At 35.3% G+C, this 23,877-nt stretch overlaps 1 protein-coding gene and 1 long non-coding RNA gene across 3 annotated transcripts; one reads left to right on the forward strand and one right to left on the reverse strand.

Moving 5' to 3' along the window:
• Positions 1-1,189: 1,189 nt before the first annotated feature.
• LOC119066161 lies at positions 1,190-18,270 on the reverse strand. Its single transcript, XR_005085711.1, has 3 exons — positions 18,122-18,270; positions 11,306-11,310; positions 1,190-1,215 (listed from the first exon to the last, which is right to left on the reverse strand). It is a non-coding gene; the product is annotated as an uncharacterized LOC119066161 (long non-coding RNA).
• On the forward strand, positions 9,783-11,275 carry LOC119066152. 2 transcript variants are annotated; one of them, XM_037168454.1, is made up of 4 exons: positions 9,783-9,910; positions 9,976-10,561; positions 10,754-10,959; positions 11,037-11,275. In XM_037168454.1, the coding sequence occupies exons 1-4, from the start codon at positions 9,904-9,906 to the stop codon at positions 11,066-11,068; spliced, it is 831 nt and encodes a 276-aa protein (XP_037024349.1). In that variant the 5' UTR covers positions 9,783-9,903; the 3' UTR covers positions 11,069-11,275. The 2 variants fall into 2 exon arrangements, with proteins under 2 accessions (XP_037024349.1, XP_037024348.1); XM_037168453.1 differs by having other exon boundaries at positions 9,787-9,910; positions 9,976-10,959.
• Positions 18,271-23,877: the final 5,607 nt, after the last annotated feature.

Consider the following 23,877-nt stretch of genomic DNA (forward strand, 5'->3'; position numbering starts at 1 on the left):
ACAAAACTGTCATCCAACTAATGAATTAAAATGATGTTGTTAATGACCATAATTTTTGTTTCTGTCAGCCATTAATTATTTGTTTTCTTTGCCTTATTAATATAAACATCCGAAATGAATTGATATATTGTAATATAACACACACAGCACACGGAAATATAACAATGTCTGTATTATACACCACCCAGTGAGCTTTAAGATCATTCAAAGCTAATCAATCATTATATCCAGACATATCAAAACAATACATTGTCGCCGAGTCATCATAGTGTGAAATGATAAAAGATTATGGAGGAAGTATAATAACTTTACGTCGATACAACAAAATAAAAACAATTGCCAAACAATGAACCCATGGAGAAATATTTTTAACAGGAAATATTCATCATATTTAATGTTATATTTCCAATTGAGCATTAATCTATCACACACGACATTATCAAAAGTTTTACTACTTACTTCTTCGGTTGTGCTTAGAGGTGTGCACCGCCGATTTTACGCCGGCGCGCCGCCGATTTTTGGCTCACGCCGACAGACGCCGCCGCCGAGAAAAATCGACCAACGCCGCCGCCGCCGCCGATTCCTTTTTCGTCGCGCCGAAATATTACATATTATTCAATTTTTTACAAAAATATTCCTTTTATATGCTCCGTACAAACGACACTAGGCAATGTCTTGAAGACATAAAATTCCTCTTTCTGTTTAAAGATTTGTCGATTAGTTGTCCTTTCAAAAATTTAAGATTTCAGATAGGTTTTCAGGCCATGTCAGAAACTCTATTTGGTTATTAAACAATGAAATTTCTAGGTTCTAGTTCAAATCTGAAGCTTCAAAATAACGTGATAAAATAACAACTAGATCAATGATTTAATAATTTTATGTCATTGAACTAGATATAATCTCTACCAAACATTTTGTAAATTCCACTAAATAATTTTGAATTTTGAGTTGTACCACCATTATTTATATACCCCTCGATAAATACGTTTCGAAGGTATACACATTGGAGAAAAACACAAACGTTTTTAATGAAATTATCTGGCACTAGATATCAACCACTCTCACTCGAAGGAATTTTTAGAAATGTTGATACAGCGCAATAATCGATTAACACTAAAAATTGAATTGAATTTTCGTAAGACTTAGTGACATATTTCTGGCCAATCCATTCTTCAAATCGATTTTTCACCGTGGAGAATAGAGAAAAATGTAGATCTTGACGTCTAGCACATTTTTCTGTTTCTGTACAAAAATGTCCTATTATGGCCTCACAATGAAAACGTCAACAATCAATGTGAAACATTGGACGAATTGAATACCAAAATCGTCGATACAATAATGGGTTTCATGAAATCCAAATGCAAATCCGTCCAAGGGAAAGAATCAAAACTCAGCAGAGAAACATTAGACCTGATCGCAAGCAGAGCAGAGTTGGTAAAAAACGGAGGACGAGATTCGGTGGAATACCGGAACCTGTCTACAAGTATCAACAAAGCAAGGAGATCAGATGAAAGAAAATATAATGTCCAATTGGCTCAAAACATAATTGAAGCTAACTGCAATATGAAAGTCCTACGGAGAAAAATGACAAACGCCAAAAAAGAAATCTTCAAATTACGAGACAAAACAGGAACGATCCAAACGGATCGAAATGCGATATTAAACATTGCAACAGAATTTTATGAGAATTTGTTTTCTTCAGCAAGACAGGGCCCAACGGAAGAAACCGAAGATAGACCAATAATAAGAAACGTGGGATCGGAGAATATGCCCGACATAACTGTTGATGAAGTCAAAGCTGCAGTAGCCGAGATGAAAAACAAAAAGTCTCCCGGAGAAGATGGTGTTCCAGTGGAAGCCATTAAACTAGGTGGAGACTCATTATTAAAGGCAATCACGGCTTTGTTTAATCAATGTCTCCAATGGGAAGAAGTACCAGAAGCCTGGGAAAATGCGGTAATTACATTGCTGCACAAAAAAGGAGATATAACAAAGCTGGAAAATTACCGACCCATAAGCCTATTGTCAACACTCTACAAGTTGTTTATGAAAATCATTACGAAGAGGAACACTAACAAGTTCGACTTCTACCAACCTGTTGAACAAGCTGCTTTCAGATCTGGTTTCAGCACAAACGACCATTTGCAGGTGATGAGAACGCTTATTGAGAAGTGTCGTGAATACAACATCGACATAGTCTTGCTATTCATAGACTTCGAAAAAGCTTTCGATTCAGTGGAAACATGGTCGATATTGGACGCATTAGACGAATGTAGAGTAGACTCAAGGTACTCCAACACAATTCGATATGTGTACAAAAATGCTACTTCATGTATAAAACTTCATAAGAGCACGGAGAAATTCAGAATTGGCCGAGGTGTAAGGCAGGGTGACACCATTTCACCGAAATTATTCACGGCGATTCTGCAGAGTATTTTTAGGAAGTTAAAGTGGAGTAAAATGGGAATAAAGATAAATGGAGAGTACCTGAGCAATCTCCGCTTCGCTGATGACATTGTACCGATAGCAGCGAATCTAGGTCAGGCTCAGCTTATGCTACAACAGTTAAGTGAAGAGGCGAGCAAAGTTGGCCTCAAGATGAACTTATCGAAAACAAAAGTCATGACCAACATCGGGGACGATAGAGAAATAAAAATTGGTGACACTGTCATTGAACGAGTCGACAGCTATGTATATCTAGGACATAAACTGAAGTTAGGTCTGGACAACCAAACTGCAGAAATAAGACGTAGGATTGGTCTTGCATGGGCAGCGTTCGGAAAACTCAGACTAATTTTCAAAAGCAAAATGAATAATAGTCTGAAACGCAAAGTTTTCGACACTTGTGTCCTTCCAGTGCTCACTTATGGAGCGGAAACGGTAACTTTAACAAAAGCATCCGAAGATAAATTGAGAGTGACACAAAGAGCCATGGAACGGAGTATGCTTGGAATAACACTCAGAGACAGAATGACGAATCAATGGATTCGACAACAAACCAGGGTCGTTGATGTCATGGAAAGAATAGCATCTCTGAAATGGAGCTGGGCGGGACATATTTCAAGAAGGACAGACGAACGTTGGACCAAAAAGATCATGAACTGGCGACCATATAAAAGACGAGCTATAGGTAGACCACCAGAGAGATGGACAAACGGAATTAAGAATATTGCAGGTACAAACTGGCAGCAAATGGCAATGGATCGTACGAAATGGAAAGAAGTTGGAGAGGCCTACATCCAGCAGTGGATAGAAACAGGCTGAAAAAGAAGAAAGAAGAAGAATGAAAACCCGGTTTAAAGAATGTTTTGCAAGCCTTTGTGGTACAAATCTTTCGTTAGTCGGTATCGAGACTTTGACCCTTCCAGGTCTTAGGCGCCTTTTAAGAAAGTCAATTAAAAATCCTGTAAACGTTTCGAGTTTCCATTGTACGTCAAACATTAGTTAATTAACTAAAAAGTGTTTCCAGTTTCCCCGACATTTTTAATGAATTGATATTAGATTAGAAAAAAACTAAAATTTAAATTTTAAGAATAAATATTAAAGATTTCGGCGCGCCGAAAACGCCGCCGCCGCCGACTCTAATTTCCTTTCGGCGCACCGCCGCCGACTTCTCAACACTCGGCGCACCGCCGCCGACGTTTTCAAAGCCGGCGCACACCTCTAGTTGTGCTTGATGCAATAGTATATTACGTCACTAGAACCAAAATAGTAATTTATGCAACAAGTTGCGAAAAGTGGTTGAGATTTTGTCACTATATGTGAAGCTATCAAACGAGCGAAGCGAATTGGATAAACACATCGTGTGCCAAAAAGACCTACTTCCGCAGCTTTTGTATTACTCGCCGCGCTTAGAAAATGCTACTTTTTAGCCCCGTATGAAGTACAAAGGGTCTTAAAGGATTACGATGCCGTGTGTAATTAATGGAATTGAGGCAGACGGTAAGGGCAAAGTGTTTGTCTATGTTCATAGATAACGAATCCGCAATACAAATTTTGTCTATCCATCTGTCCGTCACGTCGATATCTTGAGTAAATCAAATCCGATTTCAAAAATTTTGTTTTTCCCTGAAAGGTGGTTGAAATAGTGAAGCTTAGTTCGAAGATGGGCATATTCGTGAGTTAGGGCCGCCTAAGTGTTTTAAGGTCTTTTTTTGGATATCCACGGCAAAATAAACGATGGAAATGTACATGAAGCGCAAACGATATATATTGTCGATACCAATTCAGGAAAAAAAAGTTCATTAAAATCGGTTGAATGGACCGTGAGTTAGGGCCCTAGAAGTAAAAGGCTACTCGGCCCTAAGTGTATTTTGCATATAACTCGAGGAAATTTTATCGGATTTTGCTAATTTTCATTTTATATGAAAGGTAATTGAATACTGAATAGAATGTGGTGGAAAAACATTTTAAATTTGGCTCCTAGGACTAAGGCCGCTCCTTGGCCCTAAGTGTATTTTGCATATAACTCGAGTAAATTTGATCCGATCTTCCTAATTTTTGTTTTATTTGTAAGGTTGTTTACAAAATTGTATATTTAGGTTCTTGGACTGAGGCCGCGTCTAGGTCCTATGTGTATTAAATACTCAATAAATTAAAATTGTAGGTCAATTTGAAATTTATGTTACATTTGAAAGGAACGTCGTACGGGGCAAACGCTCCTACTGTTCTGATGGCTCGTTTCTTATCCCTTTAACGTTCAGCTATTGTATTCAGACCTCTGCTGTACATGTTTTCAAATTTCAATTAAACCAATGTAACAGCATCGTCGCCGTAGTATGCTGACGGATTTCATTGTTACGAAGAAATTCGAATCCAATATTATACAAGATGATACAAGAAAGAATTATAAATTTCACTTTGGCATAAGAGATTTTTCATATTCTTTATTGAAAAGAATGAGGAAAAGAAAAACTGGAAAAGCGTTCACCTGTTACACCAGCTGAGCCTTCATTTTAGTAACATAACTTTTCGTCTACAACATTTTATTTTACAGAACATTTCGCGTTTACTTGTTATATTCAACATAATAAAAAGTTGAGACTTTCACCATCATTTATTCTTTTCAAGCAAAACAAGAAGGAAAAAAAGACGGAAGAAAGAGGAAAATAGAAAATACTCCCCCGTCCCGCCAAAAATTTCGCTCCGCAAACACAAGTATTCTATTACATAATCCGAGTTCATTTTTAAGCAAATATATCAATTTAAATTGGAAGTAAATCACTAAAGTACATAATATAACAAACAATTTTCTCCGATTTGACTTTCAGTTGAAAATTTGAAGGAAAAAGGGAAAATGGGAAACGAGAAAAACTCCGTAATACAAAACAAAATTAATACTCATTTTTCAAAAAAAAAAAACGTAATTTTGATTTAGAAATTCATTTTCCTACGGTATATGTGTTCAAAAGAAAATCGGAGTTTATTTGAAAATTGAGTAGATAGGCGGTAATACTGTACGCGGCTTGTGTTTGTTTTTAGTTTGATATTGGCATTTTTTACCAGAGGGGTATTTAAAAAACATTGGTTTTACTTTTGCACTCGCGTATAGTACACACAAAGGTCAAACAAATTTGTATTCTGACAAAAAAAATTGATTCAATAAAAATACATCGAATGGCATCCAAATTTATGGCTTAGTTTGCGTGCAAAGTGAGGGTGATAACGTCCAAAGAGTTAAAAGAATTTGTATTGAAATATGACTCGGGCAGTACCGGCATCCCTTCCCAAAATGTTTATTTTTGGCTGGATAAATTGTTCCGAAAAGGGACTTTACCCATTTTTTTAACAAAAAATCACCCGTACATATTCCTGCACGTTCTCAGTTTTATTACGTTCTGAGAGTGGTAAAATCCCGAGGGGTAACCGACTCGGGAAATTGACTACACACCCTCAAAGGAATTGCCGGAGTATCCGGTAAATAATTGGAATTGATGGAATTGACCGGAATTGATCGGAATTGGCAGGAATTGATCGGAATTGATCGGAATTGATAGGAATTGACTGGAAATATGTGGAATTGTAAGGAATTGAAAGTAAATGAGAGTAAATGCTGATAAGTGTGATTATCGGAAAGAAGGACCAGCGAATTCAAAACCACATTATTTCCTTTTTGTTTTAATTTTAAAAGCTCCCGCACAATAAATAACAGTGTACAGTGTTGATCAGTTCCATTTTAGAACAGGTCCAACGTCCTTTTATGTTCAAAATATGCACACTGAAGGATTCTTCTTCGGACGATTCTTGTTAGTCAGATACAGAAGAGTTTGAGCCGCAACAAACAAGTGAATATTCGTCGGGGGAATGTTAGGCTGGGGCATTGCCGTTGCGAAATGCTCCAGTTTCAAACCAAATTTACAAAAAAAATGCATCACCGACAATATCATCTATTCCATCAACTTTTCAAAAGCCTAAAATCTTACGATGTCGATCACTTGAGCGAAACAAAAAATTGAGTGCTTTTGCCTTTGCTGACGTGTGCTGAACAAATCCATTTCCTGTCGAGGTACGAACAACGTTTTGTGCATCGGACAACTGAAATAGACAAAACACAGCAACTTTCTTGAAAACATACACACTTCACATTCACCATAAACCATAAATCGTAAAGAAATGAAGTTTTTTTCATGCACTGGGCATAAATTACGGAATTTTTCTCGTAACTTAGGCCCTCAGCATGAAAAGTTGTATACGCATCTGTTGTGGACGGTTTATTTTAGGCACTTTCGCTTGTCGCCCTCACTTCGTTCGCGCTACAATCCGCGAAATTGCCTAAAATATACCGTCCACAACATATACGTAAATAACTATTCCTGCACGATATATAGTTCGGGAAAAACCGACATTTCTTAATGAAAAATCATGGCAAAATATGTCGTATTTCAGTTGTCGGCACAAAAGTTTTTCGTCATTTCCTGACTTGGTACGAAAAATACTATTTATCTAAAATAAACAATGATCTGCGATGTGAAATCATTTTAAACAAAACTGCAGTCAATTGGACGGTTCAATCTAAATTGAAATTGAAAAATCTCTTCTAAAAGTATGAGTAAAAATTAAAGATTCTAACAAAATGAGTCACAAATGTAGGACAACATAGTTGTTCCAAATTTTTTCTTGATATAGTCTGACGATTCTTTTTCCAAAATGCTTAAGGGTTTAACTTTGACTTTAAGTTTATATCTATTTGAAAATATCGAGCAATTATTTCGAAAATTCGTGGAATTGAAAGGAATTGAACGGAATTGAAAGGAATTGAAGGAAATAGAGCGAATCCGGCAATTAGACGAGTTGGTCCGGTAATTGAGGTAATTAAACGGAATTGACAGGAATAAGAAATTGATTTGCCACCATTTTGGCCAGTCGGTTACCCCTCGTAAAATCCATTTCAGGCTGCACTCTCGTATCTACTCTCAACCGTCCACGTCCACGTCTACTATGAAGCTCTAATATTGTGTTTCTCAAATGCAGTTGGTCCCCGTATTCTCGTCAATCCGTCCCGAAACTTCCAACAAAAAAAAATTCACTATTCATCAGGTCGTATGAAGTCAGTATATAATTACCGGAGGTTTATTACATAGACTAGACCGCTCCTAAAACTAATTTTTTGAAACCTTTATTTTTACCAGTTGTTCGTTGACAAGGATCTCAATAAATGAATTGAAGAAGGGGTTCCGGCAGGCATATATTGCCTTCATACGCACTGAAGTGGGTAAGAGAACCAACTGGATTTGAGAAAGAACCTAAGCTCCAAAAGTGCCAATATTTTGGCTACGTCAGACGAAAAAAGCTTAGAAACGTTTTTCTTTTTTATTTTTCTTCAACCCATAGTCCATAGTCCACCTGACTGTATGTAATTTATGATATCGCAATGCCATCTGTTAACAGTATCAATTTCGTAGGCTCTTCAAAATCTTTTATCTTTGAAACAAATGTGGTCATGCTTGAGGTCAATAAAAAACAAACGGATTCCACAGTGGAATTTAGTATCGTTGCACGGGCCTGACACTATTCACGCTATTCCTCATTTTTTAAATGCTGCTATTCACAGAGTGTCCAGCCCGTGTATCGTTGCCACCGGAAGAGATATCATTTGGAATCATCACTGCTAAAACTTTGTTGTCGTCGATGCTCACATACAATTCACTTGATCTACATTAGAGATGTGCGGGTGCGGGCCTCCAGAATTTTCGGGCAACCCGACTTTTAAACACGACCCGAACTGGTTCTGGTCTGGCGGGTTTCATATTCAATCGGGTCGGATCTGGCCGGGTTTCAACTAATCATAAAACTTACTGACATATTTCTGGCCAAGATATTTTTTTAATCGATTTTTCACCATGAAGCCATGATGGCTCATTTTTTGTCAAATGGAGAAAAATGTAGAACACAGCCAGATCTATACTACATTTTTCTCCTCTTAGACCCGAAAGAATTAAATGACTATTGAAAAATTTAAAAGAAACGCGCGAAACGATTTTCTAGTAGATGGGACTAAAAGTCTTTTTTAGCGTGTGAGAAGTTTCCAGACAGTGCCGAAGGCGAGGTCTGGAGTGGAATACGCTATTTCGTTACAACAAAAAAACAATCATGACATTTGATATGCGTGATGCAGAACAACACTGTATCGGCTAACGCGATATTACATCCCGGATTGTTAGCCGTTAGCCGATACAGTGTTCTTCTGCATCACGCATATCAAATGTCATGATTGTGTTTTTGTTGTAACGAAATGGTACATTTCGTACCTAGGACTAAAAGTCTTTTTTAGCGTATTCCATTCCAGACCTCGCCTTAGGCACTGTCTGGAAACTTCTCACACGCTAAAAAAGACTTTTAGTCCTAGGTATGAAATGTACTATAACGCTTGCAATTCCATGCCATTTTTAATTCGTTTATGACGAAATTTGATATTTTGCATTTTTTTCGGGTTTCTGGTTTCGGGTCGAAAAATTGCGGGTTTTAAAAGTCTGCATTCGGGCGGGTCTGGCGGGTTTCCGAAAAAGACAGACCCGCACATCTCTAATCTACATGTCATGTACAAAGTCCTTAACAACGCTTAAATGTATACGCAGCAGTGGGTAGGCAATATGTGGCATTTAAGTAAAGGGAAGTTTTTCACAAATTTTTTACAGTGCTAAAGTTTGTATGACACACTGTCCAGTTTCAGTACTCTACTATGCTTGAAGTAAGTATATTGATTATCCACTTGTTTAACACCAACATAGATTCAAACGTTAGAAAATAATGGAACATTTGCAGCAAGTAACCCCTTAATTAATTCTGTAGGGCTTTAGGGATCAATATGTGTTTATTGATTTTAGTTGTAAATTGGAGGCGATACTAAATACCATGTTTAACATTGAATTATGGTATAATTATTAAATATATTCCTAAAAAATGGGAATTTATTATGATCTCAGTTTCAAATAATTGAACGTCGAATTTAGGTAGCGCTCTCTAAAAAACAAAAACAAAAACAATGAACTAGCGATCTTATCTTTGTCAGTGGAGTTTTCCAATAATACAATTTTAATTACTTAACATCGTCTAATTTGTATTGTGTCTCATACAGCAGTACAATTTGTGTACACAACAATATCGAGTGGAATTTATTTACCAAAACAATTTTTAGAATAGAAAAACAAATCAGCACACAAAAACTGATTAGACTTTGAAGCGGCAGTCTATAAAAAATAATCGAACATCTCAGATCAATATCGTCAGTTCTTAAATGTTACACACGCAATTATTGTCTACTAATTGAGTCACATTATCGCGACACCATTTCTCGTTAGTGGTATGAGTCACGCCAAATAAAATTCTGGTATAAAAGAAGGTGGCATCGATGTTGGAACAGTAAGTTTACTAAATTTTGTTACTGTGAAAACACTAAAAGTGAAAATGAAAGGTTCGTATCACTCTGCTGGTTCTTATTCAAACACAATCAATATTGATTCAATTTCAATTTTACAGTTCATATTATATTCGTCTTATCCGTCGTTGGTCTATCTTCGGCGAGATATGTAAAATGGTCGCCGAGCGATGTTGACGGACATCAAGATTTTAAGGAAGATTTTCACCAATTTTGGTCACACCTTGGAGACCTTTTGGCTGAACAAGATGAGCAAGATCTAAAGGAATTTCTTCATCAAGCATTCCAAATGCATCGTCCAATCCACGATGAAAACAATTTCAATCACAACATGGTTAAACCAAACAGACCGTATCATCATAATTCTCGGCCATCGTATAATGATCAAGAAAACATTATGCGACCGTTACATCATGAAGACTTTGATACGGCTTCCCAGGAAGTTATTGACGAAGAAATAGTAAGACCATCATCTTATCTTCGTGATGTGGAAATGGAAATGAACAACGCCAAGCAACCTCTACCACAGAGGCCACTACGACCGTTCCACAACCATCCAGATCAGTTTGACGAAGACAAATACGTTATGCGACCATTACACGATCTTCTAGCTGAAATTGACGGGGAAATGGAACAATCACTACCAGAAAATCACATTATGCGTCCACTTGGACCAGTTGAAATCGAAGAGATTGACAACGCTATGAGACCCCTCCCACAGAAACCGTTACGACCGTTCCATAACCGTCCAGGTCACGTTGACGGAGAAAAATACGTCATGCGACCATTACACGATATTCAAGCTGATACTGACAGTGAAGTTCAACATTCCCTACCACAAATTCACATTATGCGTCCAGTTCGCCCAATTGATGTCGCAGAAGAGATGGACAACGTCATGCGACCTCTCCCACAAAAGCCGTTACGACCTCTACCCAATCGTCCAGATGAAATTGACGAAGAAAAATACGTCATGAGACCATTACAGGATCTTTCAGCTGAAATTGACAGAGAAATGGAACAGTCACTACCACAAAATCACATTATGCGTCCGCTTGGACCAGTTGAAATCGAAGAGATGCAATATGCAACGCGACCCCATCCACAGAAGCCGTTACGGCCGCTGTCCAACCGTCCAGAACAAATTGAAGAAGAAAAATACGTCATGCGACCATTACACGATCTTCCAGCTGAAATCGATGTGGAAATGGAACAGTCACTACCACAAATTCACTTATATTAGTGTAAGAAGAGATGGACAACATCATGCGGCCTAGCTTTACATGGTCCGGTCAAAATTGTACTGAATGGTGAAGGTCCACGTTCATTCCTTCTTATACAATTAAATCTGAGGATAATATGTAGTCGAGTAACCAGTGCGTAAATAAACCCTAGCAACTGTATTTAGATTCGTTTATTTTTCTTTTTGACTGAAACTAACTGAACATAAAGCAGACAAGATTCCAAAGAAATGATAAGATGCGACGACGACTTATGTCGAATGTAAAGTTTGTTGACTCGAAAATCATTCACATCAGACATTCGTACTGTTGGTGTGTGCACAGGTCAAAGAGGATTGAATGACCGATGTCTATGGTATAGCATGCAACGAAAAGTATCGACACCTCTTTGGTATGATGAGTTATATTTTCAACAGAGTAAATAATATTGAAAATATATTGTATTGGGTTAGGGTTCTCCACATAAATTGTTTTTTTTTGTGCCGGGTAGAACTAACTTGAGGAAATATTGGGATATAGCAGGCTTTATTTTCATTCGATGGAATAGAAGGTGAAACAGCAAATAGATTGATCAATAGGGAATGTCGGAATTTTTGAACTAAAATCCAAACGAAAACGGAAAGGACCAGTTTACCTGACTCCTAAGATCATGCACTACACACTGGTAGTTTGTTTAATTAAAATTCTTGCAGTAAAAATTTAATTATTTTTCAATGGATCTGTCAAATCTTCCCTTTCCGTTTAGATTTTTCCTTCAAAAAAGCTTGTGCAGAATCAGCAACAGCTTAACATCCCCCAACTGGTCGACAAAGACAACACCCCTGTATCGAATACAATTCAAAGGCTACAAACATACAATGCATGTTCAGTATGGTTTCCACTCAACAAAAAGTACTCCGTGAGAAAGCGAGCTGTCAAGTAAACAAAGCAAAAATTGAAAGAATTCAATTTTGTCTCTCACACGGAGTATTTTTTGGTAAGAGTAAATCAAGCATTAAGGTCCGATAAATTAATTCAAATGTAAGGTAAAGTAGATCAAATTTTTTGCAAAGTAGAGAAACTAGAAGGAAGTGGAAATGACAGGGTCATTGAAAAACCTACTAATAAGAAATGTTGGACATGATTTTCTCTACAAGTTTTCGTCCCGCATAATTCTATGTGATGTGACAACTTTTCTCATTAAATATTTTCCACAATTCTTGTATGTGAAACGTGCCATATAATTTCGCAGTCTCCATCTAAATAATGTGACTCCAACGCAATCATGTCTTTATTTGCAAGAAAATTGCTAATATTGCCCTTTTTTATACATAATTTCTTTGACAAAACAATAAATTTTGTCGTAATTTCTTGCAATATCATCTCATGAGCTGCTTATTGGAAATATATAATTCACTTATTGGGCAAAAGCAACGAATAAAAAACATAAAATATTAATAATTGACCATAGGAAATATTATATTCCGAACGAAGATTGTACAAAGCAATATTCAATCATGTGAATGACCGCGAGTCAATCTCGAAAATCGTTCAATTGTCGTCATCAAATTAAAACATCTTTGCGAGACTTTGAGACATTTTCGATTTCAGCAAACGCTGTTAGGCGCAAAATGTTTTTAAATATTTGTTTTATAATTCTGGGTAACTTCAGACATTTAAGGAACTTTAACCAGTTACAGACGGCAAGCATATGATCAGGATTATTATCAGGTCTATTACTTCCATCGATCAAAGTATCTTTAATATGTTGATTGCAAATCTTGTACTTCAATTTTTTTAACATGCATTTTACTATATAAAAGATCATATTACCTAGAGCTTGTCATTATTTTTGTCGTCCTTATCAATAACAGATAAAAAGCCGTATATGACAGGTTAAGACTCTTGATGCGCGTTTAGTTCTACATAATGCTCGGTGAGGCAGCAGCATCGCCATCTGTTATCATTTCTCTGGTACGTGGTACTATTGTTACTTTTAAACCTTCAAAGCGAACTTACCAAAGTGAGGCAAACGTATCACCCTCACCCGACAACACAAAGTCTTCATTCTTTTAATAAAATTCATTTTGGCTGTGTCATGGGAGACGTAACGGTCTGTTGTTTGTATATAATAATGTCTCCAGAGAAATTGCTATATAGAAAACACCTAATGTCAATCATTTACAGCGAATGAATGTGTTTTTGTAAACATCCCATAGAAGCAATTGGTTATGCCAGAACCAAATTTTGCGCTCCATTTGGTATTTCATTTCGCACAAACTTTTGAAATAATTTCTGATTGTGACTCAAGTCAATCATGATTGTTCTGTGACAGACGTATTTTTATTATATTATATTCCTTTACGACCCTTATTTCATTTCAAGTTAATAGGACAAGGGAAAGAATTGGTTTAAGATAATATGGGGACAGTCCGTAGTCAAAGACGTAGACTGTAGAAACCTCATAATTACAATAAAAAGATGGGCTCGAACGTTCCGCAATAAATTTTATATATGCTCTTGACGCTATTCAAATGGTATAATTTCGATGTGTTCGAAGAGTCAGATATCTATTGATATACAGCTCTAGAGTCCCTCAGGGTTCGTGTATTGTAATTTACGTAATAAGAGATTCAAGCGTCATATAATTTCTCTGGATATCAGGGGTTGTGGATTTCTCAGAGCGCGAAACAGACCATCAAGGGCAGTAAAACTTTTAGGAACGAGTGCTGATATATTTTTCTTTCAGAACACTAGGTAGGTCACTATGTCTCATTATATTCGTTAAATCTGTTACCTCGTTTAATTAGAGTATCGCTCAAATCAATATACTTCATATGTTTTAACAGATATTTTGCTATATAGGGCCACAGGCCACACACCGATCTGAGATCATCGCTTACTCTTGTCGTTTTTGTCAGTAACAGATGATGGCTCTATAGTATAGTATAGTATAGTATAGTATACTGAAGCCTCTTCTCGGCTTTTACTTTATTTTTATTTTTTACTTTCTTAAATGGTCTTAATTAGCCCAAGGAAAGCATATGTCGATATCAAACACTCTGGTTTAACAATAATTTTGTCGTCGATTTTTGTTCTTCTGTTCAGAGAGGATTTGTCAGTTCTTCTGCTCAGAAAGGATCTGTCACAATATGTTAGATTCGTTCGTTCATATTAAGCTTAAGTAGATCTGTTGATGGATGAATGATTACAGATGCTATTTCCGAGTGTGGCGGCTGACTATACGACCTTCATCAATTCGTTTTTCTTTCGCATGTGTTAAACTCTTAAAACAACTTCATTAAAAAGGAAAAACATTTGTAATACCTTTAATGTACACTTGTGCACTAACAAAAAGGCCAACAAAAATGAAACTTTTGCGATGCACCAATCTTCCATCGATAACATCTTTTTCAGTTGGAAATAAGTTTTAAATTAAAATTGTTCCGTAACTTTTTGCAGTTAGTTCTCTGATTTTTTTTTTCTTCGTTTACCCGTCCAAAGTCGTTCTCTAAAATTACGAACTCTAATTTATATGTACTCTGCAGTGTACATATAGACAATCACCCCCATTATCGCCATACCCTATTCAAGCACTCGTTATCTGTAAACAAGAGAAAATGTTGTAACGCCAACAACAACACGAATATACACGAAAAATTTATACAACCCATCTATCTATATGCACGACGAGAAAACTCCAGAAAATAAGGAAAAATCAGAAACTCTTCAAAACAATACATTATTGGAAGCGAGATTCCACAAACAATAGCATCTTAATTCAAACATTTTACCAGAAATGACTAAAATCGGCAGATGTACAAGGGATTGAATAGCCGGAAGATATTAATTTACCAATCGCCTTTGTTATCACAATAAATGGGCTTTTGATACGACGATAATGATGGTGAGACGTGGGATGGTGTAATTTGCTTTATGTATTTGAATTGAGTGAGTGAAAGTTTTAGCAAAAGAGCTGCAAATAAACGTTCGTTGGTTATTTCAGACATCCGATACAATCGTGTTTCGATTTATTATAAGCCACTCGGTGGTGACCAGTTGATGAGTTTTTTTTTTGTTGATGAGGTGAGGAGTCCGAGAGGGAGGTATGGCGCTGGGTGCGCTAGCGAAATTACACAGAATCATGAACATTTTTCGGGAATGAGGTTGGTAAAACTTCTTTAAGTTTTTGCTGTATAAAACGGCAAAAGCTCCAGCGTAATACAAAGTATTTTTTTCCGTTCGTTAAATTATGAAGATTAAAAATTTATTAAAATGAGCGAAAAGCAACAAAAGGGGGTAAATAAAGTTACGGAGAAAGTTAAGAGTTTCCACTTTTTCATTATTGTGTGATGAAAATGTAATCGGTTTGTGGTTGAGGGATTTGTTTTATACGACAAAGTTAATTATTATTATTTTTGTTAACTTTTTTAATAAAGTGTAGAGTGTAGCTGGAGGGTGTAAGATTTTTTTGCTCTCATTTTAACATTCACTTTTTAACAACGTACAATTTTTGCTATCATCTTTAACCAGAAAAGGCTTAAGTCCGGAGAATACATTTCCATCGTCCCACATCAATGGCGTAATTGAATTTCCACTATTCAGTTCCATGTCGTTTCTTTTGTTCGGTTTATGATGTGGAAACTTTTACAAATTATATTTTCCGACAATGTCTCATTGCTGTTTCGTCAATTTCACCATTCAATTTCTATTGTTATAAATGAAATACCACTAGCTAGTGACATTTTATTTTATTTATTTTTTTGGTATTTATTGAAATTGGTCCGACAAAATCAAATATATTTAAATGCTGCCTATATTTTCACATTTCAGAAATAAATATATTTTTTGTTCGGGGACCCCATAACAGACGTACAGCTCTATTCCAATCAATTTCGTTATATCTCTCGCTATAAATGAACAATGAACCTTGTTTTCATGAGGTTTTTTTTGTGTGTGTATATTTCGGGTGAAAATCTAATCTGGGAAAAATAAATTTTGTTTGACATTGGCAGAGAAAATTTATATATTTTCTGTAATATATTGAAAAAAATAACCTATACACCAAGCGCACGGAAGTTGCATATTGTGTATGGTAAAATGAAGAAGAATGGGTACGATAATCATGTTACGAAAATATGTAAATAAGCCGCATATAGCCATGCATGTATAGGACGGGATTCTATATGAAAACAGAATTCTGTCATCCACCACCACCAGTGGTTTGAAATCTATAAGAATGTTATTTTATGTACTTTGCTAAATTCTTGTTGTAAGGGATTTATATTCAATTCTGGTGATACTTATTTTCTTAATGGATTCCGATAAACTGCCATGCGAAATTGTGTAACTGGAGTATATTTGGGATGAAGTTTACAATGAACACAGAAGAAATAGTTTATTCCAAATCTATCCCTATGTACTGGAATGAAAATTTTTCCCCGCAACACAATAGGAATTTTCGCTAGACGCTACATTCTCGGAATAGAAGTAAATTTCCACTGTATTGTACAACATTCCAATTCGAACTACCAACAAAAGTTGCGGTAGAATTCAATTCAACGGATGGATAAAAATGAAAATAAAAAAATAATGTGTCGTGCATCGTAGTTCCCACAGGACTGGGTAGTGGGTAGGTTCGGGAACAAAACAAATAAATCGAGTTCCGTGTAGAAGTAACAAAAAAAAATTATTTTCGAGGCAATTTCGTGCGGTTCTATGAATGGGATAGTTAGATTTACACTTACTGGAATTCATTTCGATTCCGCAGAGCTGTATAGCATACGACCATCGCCCATCTGTGCGAAAATTTATATAGATCGTGAAACATTAAAATTTATTTATAGTGATATTGAGATACAGAATCGACGGGAGAGGGCAAAAACGGGCTTTATTTATGTGCTACAGGAGGCTATGGCAATATTAATGGTAACGTGTTACCTAAACAAATTTATTTATACATAAAATATAGGAGGAATTATACGCACACAATTAGGTGTTTTATGACAACACTTTTCTCACTCTAACTTCTCTATTTGTATAATGTAGCCTCGGTCTCACATCGGTAATAAAATTTCTATTGGAATAGAGATTTATCGTATTTGGTTATCTCAACCTCTGTGTACCCCGGGAGCCATGGCACCACATCATAGTTTTCCTCATTTTATAACCTCCGTATAATAAAATATTTGCTTTGTGTGGAAATTATGAGGTTTTAACGAAATGTTTAATTGTAAATAATTACCAATTTTCAATTAAAATAACATAATTTAAATTATATGAAATTATTATGGTAATATGTTTAGCCAGTCGGCCATTACAGAAAACATATGTGAAAATGTATTTTATGTCTTTTTCATCTATGGAAACACATATTTCCCGAGTGCTACACACACATATATCCACATAATATGCGAAATATATATATATATTACAGTAATCGTCTCGTTAATTTCATTTTTGGGCTGACTGTTTTATTAATTAAAATGTTGATGGATTGGGATTTCTATATCCGGCCGAATATAACACATATATACGGCACGTGTGTGCATGCCTAATTTATAAAATGTTATGTGGGTGTCATGAAACGTGTTATTTTCGAAAGTGTTGTCATTTTATAAATTATTTACAATTTTGTGCAATTTTTTTACATTATAAAACATCATAATTAATATTTATTGGGAACAAATACATTTTATCATGGGCGATGTAAACCGTATGTACGTGAACATCGAACATCGAATACAAATAGTCTAGTGTGTTCCCCAATAACATTGGACCAGCAGTAAAAAGGAAGAAGAATGTTATGTGACTGTAAACAGTATAATTTTTGGATATCACAAGTTACCACGTACGTACGAGCAGATTTTACTGCATTTAAGCATATTTTACTGTATACAGTCATAATACACTACAAGCAGTTACGTTTTGGTGCATCTGGTAGCATAATACGCTTGCAGTAATATGTTTGCAAGTATCAGAATTACTCTTCCTGGTAACTCACGATGTCTGCAGGAAAAAATTATACTAAACTGACCTCATCCTAAGTTTTTACTTGGTTAGCATTCTAATGTTTTAATTGTTATACATTGAACTTCATGTTGTCAACAAACGGAAGCGTAAAGAGAGTCGTTTCACTCACACGTTATGTGTGAATAGAAAAAACGTTAAGTCAGGCGCTATTTCTTTGTGGTGGGATACGTGTGGAACAAATAAAACGAAAGAAAGAAACAGAATTCACCCAAATTATTACGATTTTTTAGCCTTACAGAAGGTCATCTGCTATTCACATTCACGACAAGAATGAGTCTTCTGCTCTGCCTAGTAATTAGTTATATAACGAAATGAATGATAGAAATATTGAAGTAATAGATTTTTAATCAGTTAAGGAGATATTTTACGCAATTAGAAGTAATAGATTGAATGATTCTGCTGCTATACGTTTGCGATTTCTAATGAAGAACTATGGAGAAAATATGAAAATTCCAATCAACAAAGAAACAAGTATCAGTGTTGTGAAATAAAAATTGGATTAAATAGGAAATTAGTTCATTTTACCAAATACTTTAAAAGTCTTAAAAAGGTTTGATTTTGACAACTCATAGAACAACGTTAAAGAGCGTAAAATTCCATTTTTTAAATGATTGTTCTAAATATTTCGGTAAAACTAAAGATTTTTTTTTATTTAATAGATTTGACTATGAAAGTTTGAAGGCTGTCAAGAGCAGTATCAATTTTTATTAAAAATAAACTCAATTTACAAAATTTCATATCACAACACAACAAGGTTGAAATATGAATTCAAGATATTTCGAAGAACTTTGAAGAACATTCAGTGATCATTGATCATAATCAGAAAAATTTGTTTTTTCCCATCACGCACCAGACTGTACCATTGAGTGAGAATGTGAAATTCGGGAAAAAAATATTTTCAATAAAATTTTTTTAATCCAACGCAAATTAAAAACAACCAACTGCGATATTAAAACAACGAAAATACAAAAATACTGCGAGAGGATAATCCAATAAGTAGAAAGCACTAAAAAATTTGCAAATATTTCTCATTAAAAAAAATCCCGCTTACTCTGGGTGGTTGCATGAAATATATTGTTTATAATATGTATGAGAGGAGATACTACCATTTAAATTAAAATAAACAAGATTTTATCATTAATTGAATTCGAAAATCCCGTATTATGTAAAACGCGCACGATTTATTTCCATAACAATGAAAAATCTGCAAACTCATGCTATTACTGTTCTATAGTTTATGAATGGATGGATGGAAATTTTTAGTATTTTTCTAGTTTTTTTTTTTTTTTCGGTTCTCTGTGTATTCCGCATTTTCCAACAAATATCTACATTATAGTCTTCATAATGAATTTGTTAGTTCCATTTGATGAAATCGTGAATAAAGGTTTGGATTAACAATTTTAAATGATTTGATTTTGAAGCATGTTTTACGTATCATATTTACGTATTAAGTAGTCAACAGTTGGCATAGTGCTATGCCCCATATTCTCGTCGAAATAGATATTTCGTATTTCCGGTTATTATGTTACACAATCGAATCCAAAAGCGTTGTATTTTCTATGTTACATCGTTTTGATCACAACATTTATTGCCTGCCCCATGCGAAAGTTGTTCATTATATATCAATTGGCCGTCGGCAAAAATTATTCGTTATTGTGGAACGTCAAAACTTGTGTCGAAACCAATGACTTTGGGGGCTTTGGGGACTTTGAGAGCCTCGAACTACTAGAAATACTTTGAATACTTTTTTATTGTGCTAGGAAAGACATTCGTTTCAACACAAGTTTGACTCAACTTGCACTGATGCTGCGCAGCGACACAATTTTTCGATTAACGGAATACAGTACGACGTATGGTAACTACGGGCCAGTGAACTACAAGTGCCGGATATATAATTCAATTCAGCGACAATAAAAGCGTGGTATTTCTCGTGAACAATTTAAGATGAATTTGAAAGACTTCTGGGGTAGGGTATGTTATTGAGAATTTTCGGTGGCTGATTTCTTGTGGTGCCGTAATACGGCGCGTGTAAAATAAATTTCCAACTAAATTCTTTTGATATTCTGCAACGTCTCTCGATCCAATAATACCGTCTCAAGTGTGAATTCCAATTATTTCTTTATACCCTTAAGCTCGACGTTGCCAGTATTGTTCCAACGAACATTATTGTGTTTGAAAACAAAACTTGAATTCATTTATTAATCGTTAATCGTTTTGTGAAAATGCCGAGCTACCGGTAAAATTCAAATTGCGTCCACAAAGAAGAAACAAGACTTTACCACTTTGACGTTCAAAGCATTATATTGCATTGATTTCAGGCCGTTACTTTTACGTTAATGGTAAGAATGATTAAAACAAAAGATTAATTTTATAAACGAACTCTTTACGCTTATAACCATGAAGTCATTTTGGGGTCGGAAACTTTTGAAAAGCTAACATCCTTTTCGTTTCGTCGTCTAAAATCTAAAACGTTTTTCGTGAGCTGGAAGTGTGTAGCTTAATTTTTGTATGGTGATGTTGTTGCGGGATATACGTCTTTGTGTTCTATGTGTGCGTGTATGTATATATTATATCCGGTAGTTATACGTATTATACTTGAGTCATTGGGTAGATTGAGTGGGTGTGTAACAGACAAAGTGTATACTACATAATATTCATCATAATCGAAAATCAATGTGCGTTCAAATTTAAATGCCGAACAATCAGCTAACATTAACATTTCGTTATGTTTGGAATTGATTCCATCAATAGCGTATTCTTGATGGAGAACAAAACCCATAGGTTGGATGAAATGTGAGTAGCTATTCAATTCAATAATTTGTTATTGTTAAGGCAGCATCAATCAGGCCCCTAATCATTCCTATATGCTTAACCCTTACAAAGTATTGCATTCAATTGTTTGTTGAAAGACCGTATTAACCGACACAAATAAGTTATTGTCCACAATTTGCTTAGTGCGATGACCGAAGCTTCACCATTAATTTTTGTATGGTCCATACAGCATGGAACGTTCGTAACGTAGTGCCCTATACAAACATAAAAAAAACTGAATTTGTATGAGAATTTTCGACTATTGTGCGTCGGGTCTGTTATCAACAGGAGGGGCATAAATAAGTGATCTTACCAAATAAAAGGTGTCAAGGTGTCAATCTTCTAAATGCTCCTGATGACGGGGAAAAATGTTGGGGAGAAGGATGTGAGACCAATATCTGTTAGTCTCGTCTGGAGGCGTTTTACAGGAACGGTTTCGAATTGTATAATTAGAGAATAATTAGTTGAGAAACTGAAATCCATTCATTTTGGTTTCGGAATTGAGAGCATTAAAATGCTTTTTAGGAAGTTTTTGCGTGACACTATAGTTCCACTCTCTTTAGCTCGACTTTCCACTAGTCATCTGTTATCGACAGCATCGCAAAAACAAGTACAATGAACTCTGGTCAATTTTTTCTTATATAGCGAAAAGAATGTTAAAGATAATGAAGTACAAGACTTTTAAGTTCAAGCAAATAAGTAGAAGATTCAGTTATAATTTCACAATACGTTTCCCGGTTGTGAATGGGTGTATGCTTCATTCTCTATCGTTTCCGAGAAAAGGCCATAGTCGGAGATTTATGCTTAGTTTTCGGTTATTAAAGAAATTTCTGAAATTTCGAAAATATCTCCCGGAAGTATGAGGTTAATTAAAATGGCTCGTATTTACCGGAAGAATTGAAGAGTGAAATATTTTAAATAATGTAATTGAAAATAGAAAATTCAGACCGGTGCTTGCACACAATACAAACATTTTTTAACAGGAATGCTATGTTTCATAATAATTACATAAAACCAAGAACTCTCATACTACCGTACGAAGCTTATTAAATAAAGTAAATATTTTAGGAATACAACTTGTGTACTTACGTATACGTAAATACGTATTCATAAATTCATATACATAAACGCATGTATAAACCACGTTCTCCTCCCGTAATATCACATTGATTTACAAGGCTTTATTTCAAAAGTTAACATAAAGTTCACTAATTTCCGTTAACAAAATTAAATACGCGAAAATGACAAAACTTTAAATAGTTCCATGTAACCTCCTTCACCATATCTTCTCTACATATAGATGTATGATAAAACATTACATGTGTAACACAGAGCATACCAGACGCGAACGTATAATCACACGAACATCTTAATGTTTTCTCTTCCAAAATAATTAAGTTTAATTACATTTTACCGTCTAGACGCAACGTGTGTTTGACGAGGCAATTTACAGACAAAATAATTTTTCATAGGCGGGATGTGCTGAACGTATCCTGAATGCTGAATCGTAAGGCAGATTGGATAACATGTAATAAATTATTTAAAAGATTTTTTTAAAGTAAAATGTTCCAAGCAAAAGCCAAAAGGGTCCTTGACAATTTTCATATATTAAAACTTTCTCCGTATGTACAATGTATAATGTAGCTTATAAATAACATTTTCACGGGTGGTGTAAGGTCACCAATAACAACATCTCAATTTTGTGACAGTTGGAAACTGCAGTTGCAGTCGCAGTTGATTGATATTGAATGATAAAATTACCAAATAATCGATGCAATATCAATTGAATGTTTTATCGATTAATAACTATCAGTCGGTATTTACAGATTATCAGTCGATATAAAACATTCGGTTTATATTGATTTTTTGAAAATATCGATAATCGGTTCAAAGGAAATAATCGATTTATCAATCGAATGAATAATCAAACATGCCTAGCAGTTACGATTAGCCCCATATGACAGCCGGCACAGCTGGCAGTATTGCATTTCCTGAAGAGAGAGAGAGAGAAACATTTATTTAACATAAAAGGCAAGGCTGTATACTTTGGGGAGGTCACGCCCCCAAAGTATACAACCTTTGATAAAAGGTGCTGTTCACATAACATAAGTTGCTTAAATTCCACAGCATATTTATCAATAACATGGACATCGGCATTACAAACTAAAAGTCCAATTCAATTAATCTTTTTACAAATTTGTTTACTTGGACTTTCCAACTCTCTTCTGACTCCGACTCTTTAGCTATTGCCTAACTCTTAGGCTCTGAGCTCTCATGTAAAATTTGTTTTTTTTTTCTTGGTTCCACCGATATAAGAAAACTATATAGTACCAGTGCCGTAGCTACATGGGGACTCAGGTGTGCATAACATCATAAGGTTCAGGCAGTTTTAACAGTAAAGTCGGAGCATTATAATTTGATCGATTCTACTCATTTAATTCATTTTTAAATAATTGTAGTTTTCGAAGAAATCATTTCGAAAACATTACAGTAGAAAAGCTTAGACACGTGCATTTGAACGGATTACCCGCAGGTATACCGCGAGCAAACAGCTCTAATGCGCATGTGTAAGCTTTTATACTGTAATGTTTTCGAAATGATTTCTTCGAAAACAACAATTACTTAAAAATAAATAGAATCGATCAAATTATAATGCTTCCACTTTAGTTGAAGGTGAGTGGCTGATCACTATTTTGTACCACGTTCACGTTCACCTCTACCTCTTTGGGACATTGGCGCTTGAGTAGTTAAGGACGCTGAAAAGTGGGAAATACAATGTTGCTCTCTTCGCTTGTGATGACTTCATCACAATAAATGTTCCAGAGTTCTGGAATCCGCCGCTATATCTACCTTTTATTGTCGCCTATAACCAAAATTTCAGGACAATCTATAGAAACGTTTAGGAGTTGCTAGATCCACTTTTCCATAGGAACTAACTAA

This window comes from Bradysia coprophila, chromosome IV, assembly GCF_014529535.1.
Source record: "Bradysia coprophila strain Holo2 chromosome IV, BU_Bcop_v1, whole genome shotgun sequence".
NCBI lineage: Eukaryota > Metazoa > Arthropoda > Insecta > Diptera > Sciaridae > Bradysia > Bradysia coprophila.